The sequence below is a fragment of the Durio zibethinus genome, chromosome 11, assembly GCF_047325235.1.
Source record: "Durio zibethinus cultivar Kanyao isolate XHJ-2024 chromosome 11, ASM4732523v1, whole genome shotgun sequence".
NCBI classification, from domain to species: Eukaryota; Viridiplantae; Streptophyta; class Magnoliopsida; order Malvales; family Malvaceae; genus Durio; species Durio zibethinus.
In genome coordinates, this window is record NC_143172.1 from 27,138,610 (window position 1) to 27,155,288 (window position 16,679).

The window sequence follows — 16,679 nt, forward strand, 5'->3', positions numbered from 1 at the left end:
TATCAATAAATATGATGATTTCCCTTACAATATTCGACAACCTGTTTAAATACGCAAAGCTTAATTACAAGCATGCCTCTCTAATTCTCTCTCTCTCTTTTTTTTTTTTTCTTATATTTTGGTTTTAGCCAATTTAATGACGTCATTTTAACACATTGAATTTTAGCTTTTCAATTTAAATCTTCTATCTAGGGTTTTTTGTTTCCATACCTAGGTTAGTTCACAATGCTAAGAATTTATTCTAAAGATATTAATGAATTCGTTTCAAGTCAGGTTAATTATAGCATGTGTTTACCAAATATTTAAGAAGCGAATTAATCTTGGCTATTTAGTCCAACAGCCAGGAATTTAGACAGATTGTTGTACCCCAATTTAAGACTTGTTGCCAAGTACTCTTTCTTTCGTCAATCTTATGAGGCAAGAAGAGAGGAATGGTTCAGAAATTGAGTAGTTAGAATTAAAAAAAAAAAAAAACAAAGGTTTGGGAAATGGATTTGGGTGCTTGGTTTTGAATAAAGAAAATATCAAAGGTAAAATTGGAAAACACCAACCGCAACATGCATGCTAATAATGTTGATTCTGCCACTATGGAGGTTCTCTGTAAGACCATATCATTTTCCAATAGAAAATTTTCAAGTTCTTTTGCCTCACAACATTTTCTGCAAGACAAGAAATTCAGAGAATGATTCATGGTTAATTCTATCCCTGGAGTGAGGCATGCTCACCATTTGATTGGTGATCATTCTTTTGTTTTATTGAGAGCCAGTCAACAAGTCACCCTCTCAAGAATTTCCAATCCTATTAGTCTATATTGCATGTCTCTCTCAATCCATGCCTGCTCTATAACAATTGGCTAGAACAATCCTAACGGAGCACAATCAGGCAGAGGGTCCTCCACCAGTTGAATTCCATCATTTGGTTGCCTCCATCAATTTTTTTCCTAATAATCATTATTTTGTACCAAAAGTTTACAATTATAATATTATTGATCTGAAATTAATCTCATCGTATATCCTCAAACATGGTACATTGTGCCTTCCAATTCTGAATTCCCATATTCTTCTCTTCTTTTTAAGAATATACTGTGAATTAATTAGTAAGACTTTTACTTTTGATGAAAAAGACAAAATTTTGATTGAACTGTAAAGTTCTGATAACGGGAATTGTGGTGATTTAGTCTGTTTTCTGAAAATTCAAGTTGATGTTACCTGCATAAACAATACAAAATGGCCATGAAATGATATTAAGAGATTGGAAATTTTGGAAGAGTGTACGAAATTGGGCATTAGTTTCTTATATAATTCATTATCGCTTGCGCTTAACTTAATTAGCAAAGTTTAGATGGAAGTGTGAGTAGAAATCTTAGGCATGAACTTTAACAATTCCCTCTTTTTGAGATTATCGGGTATTGAATCTTAATTATTAGAATTAGCAATCTAATCTAACATTTTATCAACAAACCATCGCTATTAAAAATAATATGATCTCATTTGTAAAAAAAAGATATTACTAAAAATTATTTATCTTCTATCTGAAGATTTATTACATGCAACATATTTCACTGTTCGCAGAAGGAAATTGCTTAACCAAAATCTGCTGAATGTATGACCCTAGCGATGATTGGTAGTAACTGACCTGATTTTGTGCCTCACTCTGTTCAGTAAGAGGAAATAAGCAAGTCGCCAGGACTTACTGAACAGCAAAGGACCCATGACAATCCAAAAGCCCACAACACATCCGAGAGGCATACTTACATAAAACCAAAACCAATCCACTCCAAATTCATCAGCTTTACTCCCTCTATTATTATCAACAAGTGTTGTGGCATCTGGGCTGCAAGTCTTAAACAATGGAGGCCCGCAGAGATCATTTCACCATAGCTGGAAATATCGAAGCTCTGAAGTTGAGTGCTTAATGGAAATTTTCCTTTCAGGTTGTTATGTGATAAGTTTAAGTAACTCAAGAAGGTTAAAGCAGACATGCTAGGAGGGATTTGGTTCCAAGATAAGTCAATAGATTCTAGCAACCGCATATTGACTATATTCTTGGGGAGCATTCCTGTCAAATGGTTGTGGGACAAGTTCAAGAACCGCAAGACCAAAAGATTAGCTATTTCTGCTGGGATCTCACCAGATAAATTGTTGTCTGAAAGGTCCATGCTCGTTACTAGTTGAAGAGTGCTACTGTATTCAAGCAATATTCCTTTGATCATCAATAGCATGGTCTCCAAGGAAGTGCCAAAATGACCAAAATGATAAGAAATAGGGGCACTTGAGTTCTCATTTGCGGCCATGGCGCTGAAGTTCATGAAACATTTTGGTAGGCTTCCAGAGAGATTGTCATGTGAAAGGTCTAGGATTGTCAAGTAACCTTCAAAACTATTTGAATGAAGGCTGATAATAATGATATCTGAGAGCCGCTCACCAATCCAACGAGGAATATTTCCCACAAAATTATTTTCACCAAGGTCAATAGCCAATAGCATAGTGCAATTTTGCAGTGATGAGGGCAAAACTCCAGAAAGGTTGTTCTTGCTAAGGTACAATGACTGAAGAAGGCTCAATGATCCCATGGAGTTACCAGAAAGATTATTGCGCTTTAAATCTACTGAAACCAAGTTTGGCCAGTTCATCCAGCAATCAGGAATTTCTCCTGATAAATTGTTAGTGGTTGAAGCATGCTAGTATTGAAGCATGTTAGTGTGTTAGTGGTTGAAGCAAGTTAGTATGGCATTTCTGCTGAAACTTTCTGGCAGCAGATTAGTTTAGGTAAAATGATGGGTCTGTGCATGGTGACCCATGCTGTTAGGCCAACAACTTTTGTATTTTTCAAGCCTATAAATTAATGAAATGAAGCTCATGATCAAATGAGCCAATTTACTTCAAGTGACAGATTAGTTTCTGTTGTCTTTGTTTGTTCTTCCTCTGCTCTAAATCCTTCAATTGGTATCAGAGCATTCTTTAAGTTCTTAGAGGATCTGTGAGTTCCAAAAATTGAGTGAAAGCCATCAAACACTTTCCAGCCAGCCTTTGTCAACCTTAAATGGCCTCAAGCAATTGCTCCTTACCTCCACCTCTTATTTTTTCTGGTGAGAACTACCAGATATGGGCTGTCAAAATAAAGACTTATTTGAGTGCTTTTGATTTGTGGGAAGTGGTGGAAAATGAGAAGGAACCACCACAACTTCCTGCAAATCCAACAGTAACTCAAATGAAAAATTATAGTGAAGAAAAGGCAAAGAGGTATAAGGCTAAAAGCTGTATTGAGTCTTCAGTTTCTGATGACATATTCATTAGAATCATGACTTGTGAAACTGCAAAACAAGCTTGGGATGTGCTCAAGGAAGAGTTTCAAAGCAGTGACAAGACAAGACAAATGCAAGTGTTGAATCTTAGAAGAGAGTTTGAAGTCTTAAAGATGAAGGAGTCTGAAAATTTAAAGGAGTACAATGACAGACTCATGAAGATAGTAAACAAGATTAGATTACTTGGTGAGGAACTGTCAGACAAAAGAATTGTAGAGAAAGTTCTTGTTAGCTTACCAGAGAGGTTTGAGTCAAAAATCTCATCCCTTGAAGACTCTAAGGACCTGACCAAGATAACTCCAGCAGAATTGTTCAATGCTCTATAAGCTCAAGAGCAAAGAAGGGCTATCAGACAAGAGAATTCAACAGAAGGTGCTTTTACAGCCAAGGAGAAAGGTAAGATGCAAACAGAAAGCAAAGGCAGAAAACAAAGAGACCAAAGAAACCAAGGTTCTAGAAACAGTGAAAAGAAAAGAAAATTTCCACCATGCTCTCACTGCAAAAAGACTACTCACTTGGAGAAATATTACTGGTACAGACCTAACATACAATGTAGGTACTGTAAGCAACTTGGTCACATGGAGAAGGTATGTAAAAGCAAAAAACAGCAGCAGCCAGATCAACAAGCCAGAGTTGCTGACAATCAACAACAGCTAGAAAAGCAAGTTTTTGTTGCAATTTGCTATGAAACCAGAACCTCCTCCAGTGCATAGCTCATTGACAGTGGCTGCACACACCATATGGCATCTGATATCAACATATTCAAAGAACTAGACAAGACCTGCACCTCTAAAGTCAGAATAAGTAATGGTGATTTCATAGAAGTCAAAGGAAAATGAGTAGTGGCAGTTGAGACACTAACAGGTACCAAACTCATTTCAGATGTGTTATTTGTGCCCAAAATAGATCAAAACCTGTTAAGTGTAGGACAATTGCTAGAAAATAACTACTCTTTAGTCTTCAAAGACAAGGCATGCATAATTCATGATCCCACTGGCCATGAACTCTTTACTGTTAATATGAAAGGAAAATGTTTTTCCTTGAATTGGCATGAAGCAAACTCCTCTGCATATGCTACTTCACATGATGAATCTTCTTTATGGCATAAAAGGATGGGACATTTCAACTACAATGCATTGAATTTCATGCATAAAAATGATCTTGTATTAAACATGCCTACTGTTGAAGTCAGTGCTGGAGTGTGTGAAGTCTGTCAACTAGGAAAACAAAGTAAGTTGCCATTTGCAATTAACAAAGCATGGAGGGCAACTGAAAGATTACAACTTGTTCATACTGATGTTTGTGGTCCTATGAGAACCTTGTCCTTGAATGGCAGTAGATATTTCATTGCTTTTATAGATGACTTTACTAGAATGTGTTGGATTTACTTCATGAAACAAAAGTCTGAAGTTACAAATGTATTTTGAAAGTTCAAGGCTTGGATTGAGAATCAAAGTGGCTGCAAAATCAAGATCATAAGGTCAGACAATGGTACTGAATACACATCTGACAGATTTAATGAGTTTTGTGAAGTTGCAGGAATTGAACACCAACTGACAGCAACTTACACTCCACAACAAAATGGAGTCAGTGAAAGGAAGAATAGAACAATCATGGAGATGGCAAGATGCATGCTGTTTGAGAAGAATCTTCCAAAGAAATTCTGGGCAGAGGTAGTCAATACCTCTGTCTACTTGCTCAACAGGCTGTCCACAAAAGCTTTGAAGGGAAACACTCCTTTTGAAGCCTGGAATGGAAGCAAACCATCAGTGCACCACCTTAAAATTTTTGGTAGCATCTGTTATGTGTTCGTTCCTGATATCAAAAGGGACAAGCTTGATCAAAAAGCAGAAATATGTATTTTTCTGGGCTATAGCAACATCACCAAAAGCTATAGGACTTACAATCCACTTACAGGCAAGATGATTGTAAGTAGGAATGTGAGATTTAATAAGCAAGCTGCCTGGAATTGAGAAAAATCAAAGGGAGAATCAATCAAGCAAATTGCTGCAGACATGATAAGCTTCCAAGATCAAGAAGATTATATGTTTGAAAATAAAATTATTGATCATGAACCAGTGAGAGGAATCAGACCACTCACAGATATTTATCAAAGATCAAAGGTTGCCATTCTTGAACCTGCAAGCTTTGAAGAAGCTGTCAAATTTTCAGAGTGGAGAAATGCCATGAAGGAGGAGATTCAAATGATTGAGAAAAATCAAACATGGATGCTGGTTGACAGACCAAATAACAAAAACATCATTGGTGTCAAATGGATTTTCAGAACAAAGTTGAATGCTGATGGTTCCATCAACAAACTTAAAGCTAGATTGGTAGCTAAAGGCTACTCCCAACAGCTTGGTGTTAATTTTTCAGAGACATTTGCTCCAGTTGCAAGGTTGGACACTATAAGGCTGTTATTAGCCTTAGCAACTCAACAAAGTTGGAAAATATACCAACTTGATGTCAAATCTGCCTTCTTGAATGGTTATCTTGAGGAGGAGATCTACATTGAACAACCTGATGGTTTTGTTGCCAAGGGACATGAAGGCAAAGTCTATCTACTCAAGAAGGCTTTGTATGGATTAAAACAAGCTCCCAGAGTGTGGAATTCCAGAATTGATGATCATTTACTGAAGTTAGGATTCAAGAAAAGCCTCAGTGAAGCAACATTGTACATTAAAGTTTTTAACAGTAATGATCTGTTGATTGTTTCTTTGTATGTTGATGATCTTTTGGTGACAGGTAGCAAATCAGCTCTTGTGGAAGATTTTAAGCTCCAAATGCAGGAAATTTTTGAGATGACAGACATGGGAGAAATGTCTTATTTTCTTGGAATGGAGATTCATCAAGACCAGCAAGGAATCTTCATTTGTTAAAGAAAATATGCAAATGAAATCCTGAATAAGTTTGGGATGGAAAATTGCAAACCAGTCAACACTCCTTTTGCTCAAAATGAGAAACTTGTTAAGGAAGATGGAGCTAACAAAGTTGATGGCTCTATTTATAGAAGCTTGGTTGGTTGCTTATTGTATTTGACAGCAACCAGGCCAGACATCATGTATGCTGTAAATTTACTCTCTAGGTTCATGCAAAATCCTAGTGAGTTACATTTTAAGGCTGCAAAAAGAGTGTTGAGATATGTCAAAGGAACCAATGAACTTGGAATTTGGTTCAAGAAGAATGACAGTTCAAGATTGGTAGGATTCACAAACAGTGACTGGGCTGGCTCTCATGAAGACATGAAAAGCACTTCAGGCTATGTGTTTTTCATTGGATTAAATGTGTTCAGCTGGAATTCAAAGAAACAAGGAACAGTGGCTCAATCAACAGCAGAAGTAGAGTATATAGTTGCTGCAGCTGCTGTTAATCAAGCAATTTGGCTAAGGAAAATTCTGTTGGATTTGAGTCAAAAGCAAGATAATCCAACAGAAATTTTTTGTGATAATCAGTCAGCAGTTGCAATGGTCAAGAACCCTGTGTTTCATGGAAGAACTAAGCATATTAAGATCAAGTATCACTTTATTAGAGAAGTTGAAGCTGAGAATGAAGTGAAACTGGTGCATTGCAAGTCAGAAGATCAGATTGCAGATATTCTGACCAAAGCCTTACCAAAGGCAATGTTTGAAACATTAAGGAAAGGTCTTGGTGTTTCCAGCAGAAATACCAAGGAGGAGTGTTAGTGGTTGAAGCATGCTAGTACTGAAGCATGTTAGTGTGTTAGTGGTTGAAGCAAGTTAGTATGGCATTTCTGCTGAAACTTTCTGGCAGCAGATTAGTTTAGGTAAAATGATGGGTCTGTGCATGGTGACCCATGCTGTTAGGCCAACAACTTTTGTATTTTTCAAGCCTATAAATTAATGAAATGAAGCTCATGATCAAATGAGCCAATTTACTTCAAGTGACAGATTAGTTTCTGCTGTCTTTGTTTGTTCTTCCTCTACTCTAAATCCTTCATAAATGGTTGTCTGCCAAGTGAAGAATTTCCAACCACTCCATTTTGCAACACAAAAGGTTAGAACTGGGTCCTGAAAATGAGTTGTTTGAAAGATCTAGTGTATTAAACTTGGACGACAAACAGGGTACTGGACCATCGAAGTAATTAGAATTGAGATCAATATATACAGGTTCACCAAGAAGAGGAGAAGAAGCAATGTAACCAGGAACTTTAACGAAAAAAACATGGTGGACAAATTCCAAAACCAGTTGGGAATGGTATCTATGATTCCTGTAAGAGAAATGTCCAAGTAAACAAAATCCTTTTGGGATCTAAGCCAGGAAGGAAATTTTGGAACTAAATGCCATGATGAGAATGCCATAACCCCGAGATGGAACGGGGGAACCCATTGAGGACTTACTTTCAAAACTAAAGGGTTTCCAGATGCCTGAAATATGCGGAGATCTACACGGCTCAGATCAAGGTGTTTCAGCTTCACAAGATTGGAAAGCCATTGAAGGTTTTCAACATAGAGAAGAGATGAAAAATCATGGAGATCAAGAAAACGGAGATTTGTGAGATTTCCAAGTTGAAGTGGAACCAGTCCCTCAAATCCTGCTGCAGAGAGATTGAGATATCTTAGTGCCTGCAAGGAAGTGAGGAACTAGGGAATTCGCATCCAACAGGGAATAACATTCAATTCAGAGAGTGGTACGAAATAACCAACAAAGAAATCGTTGTTCATGGCAAAATAGATCATAAAAATCTCCTTAATTTATGAATTGCCCTCAACAGGATCCATTTATAGGTGGTACCAAAAAAATAAAAATAAAGCTGCCACACGGCCGGTCACACATGTGATGCTTTTTGTTGCAAATTTGCAGCATTTATATATAAGACATCTACAATTGCAAGGAATGAGCTAAGAAACGGGAATAAAATATCAATAAAGGGATAGTTGTTCTGGGTGATTTACGGACATATTTACTACCACTATAAAACCATAGATAAAAAAAAAAAAAAAAAAAAAAAAAAAGAAGAGAATAACATTTAACTCGTGCTAGAGAGTGGTACGGATAACCAACAAAGAGATCGCTGTTCATGGCAATTCACAAAATAAAAAGAGCATGAAAGTCAAATTAATTTATGAATCGCCCTGAACAGGATCCTTTCATTAGAAATCAACAAATGAAATAAGTATTTATGTTTTTTTTTTTTGGCATAAAACAACTATATAAAGAGATCATTGTTCATGGCAATTCACCAACAAAGAGAGAGACAAACGCTTATTGATGAAATGCCATAAACACGAGCCCGTTATGTTGTTTTTCAAGAGGAGCAAAAGAGATGAAAAATCCATGTCTACCATCTACTGGTATTTATAGCATCTTCAAGTCTACCAAACGTTTAATTGCATTAAACACGTGATCTTATTTTGGAAATCTTGAAACCTTTTTCCTCACGTTTCTTAAATTAGTTTTGAAAATGGGATACACGTATCTAAAATTCATGGTAGTTGAGATTTGTTTCCATATTCTTTCTTTTTTATTTTTACAAATTATTATTGCCAAAAGCGGAATTCAAACAACTTCCGTAATTTTTGTAATTCAGCTCAATTTGGGCACAATTCCTCGACCAATATTTGTCCAAATAAATCTTAATTACATGCAAACAATAAGATAATTTACAAATTTGAAATAAAATCTCAGCTATTTTTCTCCTATCTTCTAACAAATAAAGGAAAAAAAAAAAAGTTAGCCAATATTTTTCTCTTATCTTCCAAAAAATAAAAGTAAAAAAAAAAATGATATCGGGACAGGTGTGCCATTGACTATGGACCCTGCAGCCCATCTCTGATTGGGTATAGCAACGGTTGAATTAAGATGAATCTTCCTTGACTCGATTGTGATCTGATCTTAACATTTATATCTGATTCTAACCCAACATTAAATATTATTTTTTAATATAAATTAAAATTTAATTATATATAAATATAATATTTTTATTAAGTTAATATTTTAAATTAAAATATTAAATAATAATTTTATTAATATAATATATAAATAAATAATTAAATAAATAAAAAAAATATTTTTTTTATGTATACTCAAATCAATGCAATTTGAAATACAACTCCGACTGACCGACATTCGACTTTAAATTCAATTTGAAAAATAATATATTTTATATTTACTTGAATTGATGTAATTTAAAATTCGATTTGGATTGGAATATGACATTAAAAAAAATCAACTAACATTTAACTTAAACTTCAATTTCAAAAATAAAATTCAAATTTATTAAATTGAAACAAATCAAAATCTGCTAAATATAAATTATTTTACTATCTTTATTTTTTTATTATTTTTTTTATAAGAGAAATTTGATGATAGATAAATTATTCAATCTCTTAGATCATGATAAAATATATCATACTTGACATCTTAAGACAGATAACTGTAAATCGTGTATTCGAAATTGTCTAAACAAATAATCACAAATAAAATTCGAATCTAAAATTTCATCATCGAAAAAGACAAACCTAATCGATTGAACCAATCACTTGTTGATCCATCTTTATTTTTTATCATCTCTATCTCTTACACTAAACTTTCTAACTATCACTTCTAATAAACTCTATTGGAACTCATTGTATATAAATTATTATATTTATCTCTACCTAAATTTTTTTTATTATTTTTATCTAAAAAAATCTCAATTAAAACTCATAGTATTCGAATACGAATTATTTTATGATTTATGACATTAAATTTTTTCATTATACTTAAATATTTTTTTTTAATTAATAGTTTAAATTAAAATATTAAATAATTATTATATTAAAATAAATAATAAAAATATATTTTAACATAAACTCAAATTGGACAAGGCGATACAACTTGTAACTTGATTCCGACTTAAAGAAACCAGCTCATCTCTATTTGATCTCAATTTTTTTTAAAAAAAATTAAAACTTATCAGATTGAGGCAAGGGCAAATCAGGACAAATCAAAATCCATTTTTTAGATCTTATCATATCTAAATTCGTATGATAAAAATTAAATCTGATTAAATCTGGACAAATGAAAAAATTAAATCTTATCAAATCGAAAATTTTGATCTTATCAAATCATATTGAAACCGTATGATAAAAATTATTCTTCCTTAGCAGATTATTAAGACTGAGATATCTAAGAGAGCCGAAGTTTCGGAGACCATCGGGAAGTGGGCCTTCAAAATTATTAAGACTGAGATCAAGGGATACCAGAGAGTTAAGCCTAAAAATCCACCTAGGAGTCAAAGGGTTGTCAAATGAATTGGAAGATAGATCAAGTATGGAGAGAGATGAGAAATTAACAATATTAGCTTGTGGAGAAAAATGATCAAGTTGGCAACCTGATAAGTGTATTTCTACCAATGAAGGGAGTGCATTTGTCACCTGAAACCAATCAGAGGCTTTGCTGAGATCTACACGGCTCAGATCAAGGTGTTGCAGCTTCACAAGATTGGAAAGCCATTGAAGGTTTTCAACATAGAGAAGAGATGAAAAATCATGGAGATCAAGAAAACGGAGATTTGTGAGATTTCCAAGTTGAGGTGGAACCAGTCCCTCAAATCCTGCTGCAGAGAGATTGAGATATCTTAGTGTCTGCCTGGAAGCGAGGAAGTTGGGAATCTGCGTCCCTCCAAAATTACTTCCACTGAGGTCCAAGTACCTTAAATGCTTTAAATCCAGTAAAGAAGGATTGATCTTGCCACCAAACCATACCTTTGCATAATCCTCACTCGGAATGTAAAAACCTGTGTAAGGATCTAAAGGATTTCTAAGGCGAAGCTCAAGAACATGGCCAGTTAAGTTATCACAGACAACTCCAGTCCAGTTGCAGCAGTTCAGGTTATCGCCCCAAGAGGCAAGTCGACCTGAAGGATCTGTAGGGTCTTGCTTGAATTTGAGAAGAGCTTGTCTCTTAATTTCTTGGCAGCAGGTCACATTCGTGTTTGCAGCACAAAATTTTTCAACATTAGTTGCTAGGATGAGCAGCAGAACTAAGAAAAAAGATGTGACAACTCTCATGGAACCAACCATGATCCCAACAAAGACACAAAACGCATCCAAAATTTAACAACCGATGAAAATAAAAGAGACAAGTTGATGAACCATGGAACATAGCTGCGATGGGAGAGCGCTGTTATATACTAATAAAATGTATAGCCCAAACTACACTTCACGTTAGCATAGCGAACTCTGATTTTTTGTCAACAGTGATGGGTGACTTTTCAGCTCTTTATTCAACAGAGCGTCATTGAAGATGGAGTCAACTTTTTGTACTCTTTAATTTATATTTCTTTGTCAATGCTGGTTTAAGTTTCATGAAAAATAGAAGTATGATATGCCACGAACAGTTCATATATATATTTCTAGCAGGTTTTTCACTCTCCCAAGAATATTTGAATAAAGAGAAATTCAATGCAATGAAGTTTCCTAAGTATTTTCTGTCAAATAGAAAAACTCAAATTACCTAATTCTTCCTTCAGGGTTTATCCCCACTTGGCCGTTCTTTAGTCTTCTTTCTTGTGTATTTTTCATGGTTTACTAATTGATCTCATTGTATTCTGGCACAAGCAATCCTCGTCTGCCTTTCAATGCAATTTTTGTCCAACAATCTGCTGCTAGTAATATGAAGGGACCAATGACTCAAAGAGCAATGGAAGTAGAACAAATAGAGAGAAGAGACAGAATATAGAGGGAAATTTAGAGATAGACAAATTATAGAGGAACAAAGGAAAATCTTTTCACCGAGGAGAAACCAGAATAATCAATGGGAGGAAAATTCTGAATTTCAAAATCTCAATTACTAATCCAAATAGACTATTTATTTGTGTGACGAAAAACCTTAAAATGGAGAAAAAGACGAAAAGCAAAAACAAACAAAAAAAAAAAAAAACAATAAGAAAATTGAATTTGCTTATTGACGAATTTTTATAAAAAAATTTATATTATAAATTAAAAAATAAAGCTAAATTATCCAAAAAAAAAATCAAAATTTTCTGGATACGAAATTAACACATATACTAATATAATTTTTTTAAAAATATCAATTCAAAAAAAGAAAAAAATAAAAAATCAAACATATATTTTTAATAATAATATCAAGTGCCCCATATTAAAAAAATCAAAATATAAAAAAAATTAAATATTTAAAAAGTTAATAAAAAAATAAAAAAAAAATAAAAAAGCAAATGACATGACATGTATATAATTGATATAAAGTGGGTCTAACAAAACTATTAAACAAAAAAAATATCTATCAATTATGTAAAAAATAAAAAAAGAAAAAGTTTTTAAAAAGGAAAAAAATAAACATGTCATGTACCCTTGATAGCAAGTGAATTTTAAAATAAAATTAAAATAAAAAAATAATTTTAAAAAAAATTAAAAAAGGAAGAACTAAAAAAATTTTTTTTAAATAGTATAAATGAGTCCCCAAAAATCTAAAAATATATATTTTAAAAATATTGAATATAATAAAAAAATAAAAATGGGTGAAAAAATAAAATCAAAAGATAAATTTAAAAAATTAGACCCCACACCTTAAAAAAATTATAATAACATGTGGGTCCTACCAATTAAAAAAACATAAAACCAAAAGATAAAGGAACTGGTTGAGAAAAAAATTGGATCCCACAACTTTGAAATAAAAAAAAAAAAAAGATGTGAGCCCCTCATACTTTCAAAAAAATGTAAAAGGAAAAATAGGTGGGGACTAAAAAAATAAATATGAGACTACCACATGACAGGCCACACAATTGACATGTAGTGCTCTCTACTACAAATTTACTGCATTTATATGTAGGATATCTGTAATTGCAAGAAAAGAGCCAAAGAAACAGGAGAGTAAAATCTCGATAAAGGGATAGTTCTTCTGGGTGATTTATCGACATATATACTACCATTACAATAAAACCATAGATAACTCGCCCTGAGCAGCATCTTTTTTGTGAGAATTTATATGTAAAGGGTTTTCAGAAATTAAGATAGGCATAATGGCATTCAACTCGTATTGGAGAATGGCACGAAATAACCAATAAAGAGATCGTTGTTTATAACAATTCACAAAATTAATAGATCTTAAAAGTCTCTTTAATTTATGAACCACCCTGAACAGGATCTATTTGTTAGAAATCAACAAATGAAATCAAATTTTATGTTTTTTTTTTTCTTTTTGGCATAAAATAATTATACGAAGAGATCACTGTTCATGATGTTTCACCAACAAGGAGAGAGACAAATGCTTATTGATGAAATGCCATAAACATGAGCCCTTTATGTTTTTTTTTTATGAGAATTTATATTTGAAGGGCTTTCACAAATCAAGAAAGGCATAATAGCATTCAACTTGTGCTGGAGAATGGCACGAAATAACCAACAAAGAGAACGTTATTCATGGCAATTCACAAAATAAACAGATAATTAAAGTCTCTCCTTAATTTATGAATCGCCCTGTAATGGATGCATTTGTTAGAACTAAAATTTATGTTTTTCTTTTTGGCATGAAACAACTATACAAAGTGATCATTGTTCATGGCATTTCACCAACAAGAAGAGATACAAACGCTTATTGATGAAATGCTATAAACACTAGCCCTTTATGTTGTTTTCCAGAAGCAGCAAAAAAGGTGAAAATTCCTTGTTTGCCATCTACTGGTATTTATAGCATCTTTAAGGCTACCAAACACTTAATTGGATTAAACAAGTGACCTTGTTTTGGAAATCTTAAAATTTTTTTCCTCACGTTTCTTAAATTAGTAAGAAGAATTTGTAAGAATCAAAATAAAAGAATATGGAAAAAAATCTCAATTACCAATGTAAAATAAAATCTAAGCCAATATTTTTCTTCTATCTTCTAAGAAATAAAGGTAAAAAAAATTAGCTAATATTTTTCTCCCATCTTCCAAAAAACAAAGGTAAAAAAATTTGATCATAGGACAGGTGTGCCATTTACTATGGACCCTGCAGCCCATCTCTAATTAGGGATGGCGACGGTCTAATTGAGATGAGTTCTTCTTGACTCGACTCTATTGACTCTATTTTAATCCGACTCTTTGATGTTCACATCCGACTCCAACTCGACATCAAATATTATTTTTTAATATAAATTAAATTATAATTATATATAAATATAATATTTTATTAAGTTAATATTTAAATTAAAATATTAAATAATAATTTTATTAATATAATATATAAAATTAAAATTAAAATATATATTTTCATATTGATGCTATTTAAAATCAAACTCTAATCAAATTTAACTTTTAAAAAAATTGATTTAGATTCGACTTAAAATTTTATTTTAAAAATAATATTTTTTTAAAATATACTCAAATCGATAGAATTTAAAATTCGACTTTAACCCTAATTCAACTTTTAAAAAGATTAATTTGTTTTCGATCCGATATTCAATTTTAGAAAAAACAAACCCACATTTGACTTAATTTTAATTTTAAAAATAAAATTCATTCCTAACACAAATCAAAATCTATAAAATACATATTATTTTTTCATTTTTATCTTTGACACTAAACCTTTTAGCTATCACTTCCAAAAACTCAATTGAATTCATCGAAAAACTCTTTGAATACGATTATTTTATCATTTATGACATTAAACTTTCTCATTATACATAAATATAATATTTTTAAATTAATATCTTAAATTAAAATATTAAATAATAATTTTATTAAGTACAATAAATATAAATAAAATTAAATAAATAATAAAAATATATTTTTATATAAACTCAAATTAGACAGGACGATATAATTTAACTTAAAAAAACCTGACTCCAACTAGAAAAGCCCAATTCTTCTCGATTTGATCTCCAATTTCAAAGGAAAATAAAATCTTATTACATTAGAGTAAATCAGGACAAATCGATATCCGTATAATAAAATTTAGATCTTATTAAATATGATAAAAATTAAATCTTATCGAATCCGGACAAATTGGAAAATTAGATCTTATCAAATCGAAATTCTATGATAAAAATTATTTTTCCTTAAGCAGATTATTCTGGCATGCCAGACTATTTTGCCTCCCTCACCGGATTATTTTAGCATCCCTATTACTCTGACTTTAAGCTTTCTAGTATCACTTCGAGGAAACCTGTTTTAAGTTTGGACATGCAATTTAAACATGATTCCATAAGAGAATTTACCAAAATCGAAATCGAACCATACAGAAAAGGATTGAAAAGAAACCCAAATCACAGGACTGACAACAACAACAACAACAACTTATGATAATCAATTACTTAAGTTTCAACAGAAACCGACGGCCAGACCCCAAAGTTTTTTTATGGTGCTTTAAAATGTAGAACATTGTCGTAGAAATAGTAGGAACAACATAAATGACTTAAAGAGAAGGACTGGTATATATGATAGCCGTTTGATCCTAGCTAGGCAGAGATCAATTGCAAACTGCAAAGCAGTAGAAATTAACTAAGAAGCCGCCGCACCGGTGAGCTCCTCAGCCTTATCCTTTATCTCCCGAGCCGTGCTAGCCAGCTTCATAAGCGCGTATTCCAACTGAGCCACTCCTGGTGGGTTTCTTCCTGTAAGATACCTATAATCATTGAAAAACAAAAATGTCGATTTTCTATCATTAAAAGAAAAAATAAAGAATAACTTGTTTTAATTAATTTGTAAATGCACCTATAAATCCAGGACAGCACAAAAATAGCAGCAACACTGAAACCACCGGAAGCCACGAAACCTGTCACTAGGAGAGCTGCTGCAATGATAGAAGGGACAAGAACAGGACTGAATATGATGAAAAGTGGAGTAACTATGGTGAGTCCAATAACCGTGGCAGCCAGGGTCAAACCAGAGAGGACTAGGAGGGACCCCCCGGCCGTGACAGCAGTAGCCGTTTTCATCACCTTCTGAGACCTTGGTCGAGAGTTCCGTTGGTTTTCTTGTTCTTGCTGCTGGCCGTTATACTGATCAGCCATTGACGCAAAAATTCAAAACGTTTCTTTGAAGAATAAAAATTGTTGTATTAATCAATTGACTGATGCAGCTATTAGCTTGAGGGAGAGCTTGGTTTATATAGGGGGAAAAGAGGGGGCACGTGTTGGAAGAAGGCAAGGCACGTGTTGAGGATGCTTTCATGCGGGGGCTGCATGCAAGAAAGTGGCTTGGTTTTAGGACCCGTAGATTTCTGTTGGATTTGAGGTTAGTTGAAAATAGAGCGTAGAGAAATAAAGACAAAAGTTTGTAAGTATTCAAGGGTGATCATTGTCATTGAGTGCCTTCGGATATCGGAGGCTGTCAATGGCGGATTCAAAATTCCTTTTTAGATGTTTATTTAGAAATTATATAAAAAATTACGAATTTATTAATTTTATCAACTAAAAAATATGAAGAAAAATTAAA

At 33.0% G+C, this 16,679-nt stretch overlaps 1 protein-coding gene and 1 pseudogene across 1 annotated transcript; both read right to left on the reverse strand.

The window, feature by feature from the left end:
* Positions 1–1,411: 1,411 nt before the first annotated feature.
* LOC111290448 (receptor-like protein EIX1) lies at positions 1,412–11,395 on the reverse strand (annotated as a pseudogene).
* Positions 11,396–15,517: 4,122 nt separating this feature from the next.
* Positions 15,518–16,321, reverse strand: LOC111289817 (oleosin L-like). Its single transcript, XM_022881151.2, has 2 exons — positions 15,957–16,321; positions 15,518–15,867 (listed from the first exon to the last, which is right to left on the reverse strand). Exons 1-2 carry the CDS (start codon positions 16,253–16,255, stop codon positions 15,744–15,746), a joined length of 423 nt encoding a protein of 140 aa, XP_022736886.2. The 5' UTR covers positions 16,256–16,321; the 3' UTR covers positions 15,518–15,743.
* Between the last annotated feature and the right edge of the window lie 358 nt (positions 16,322–16,679).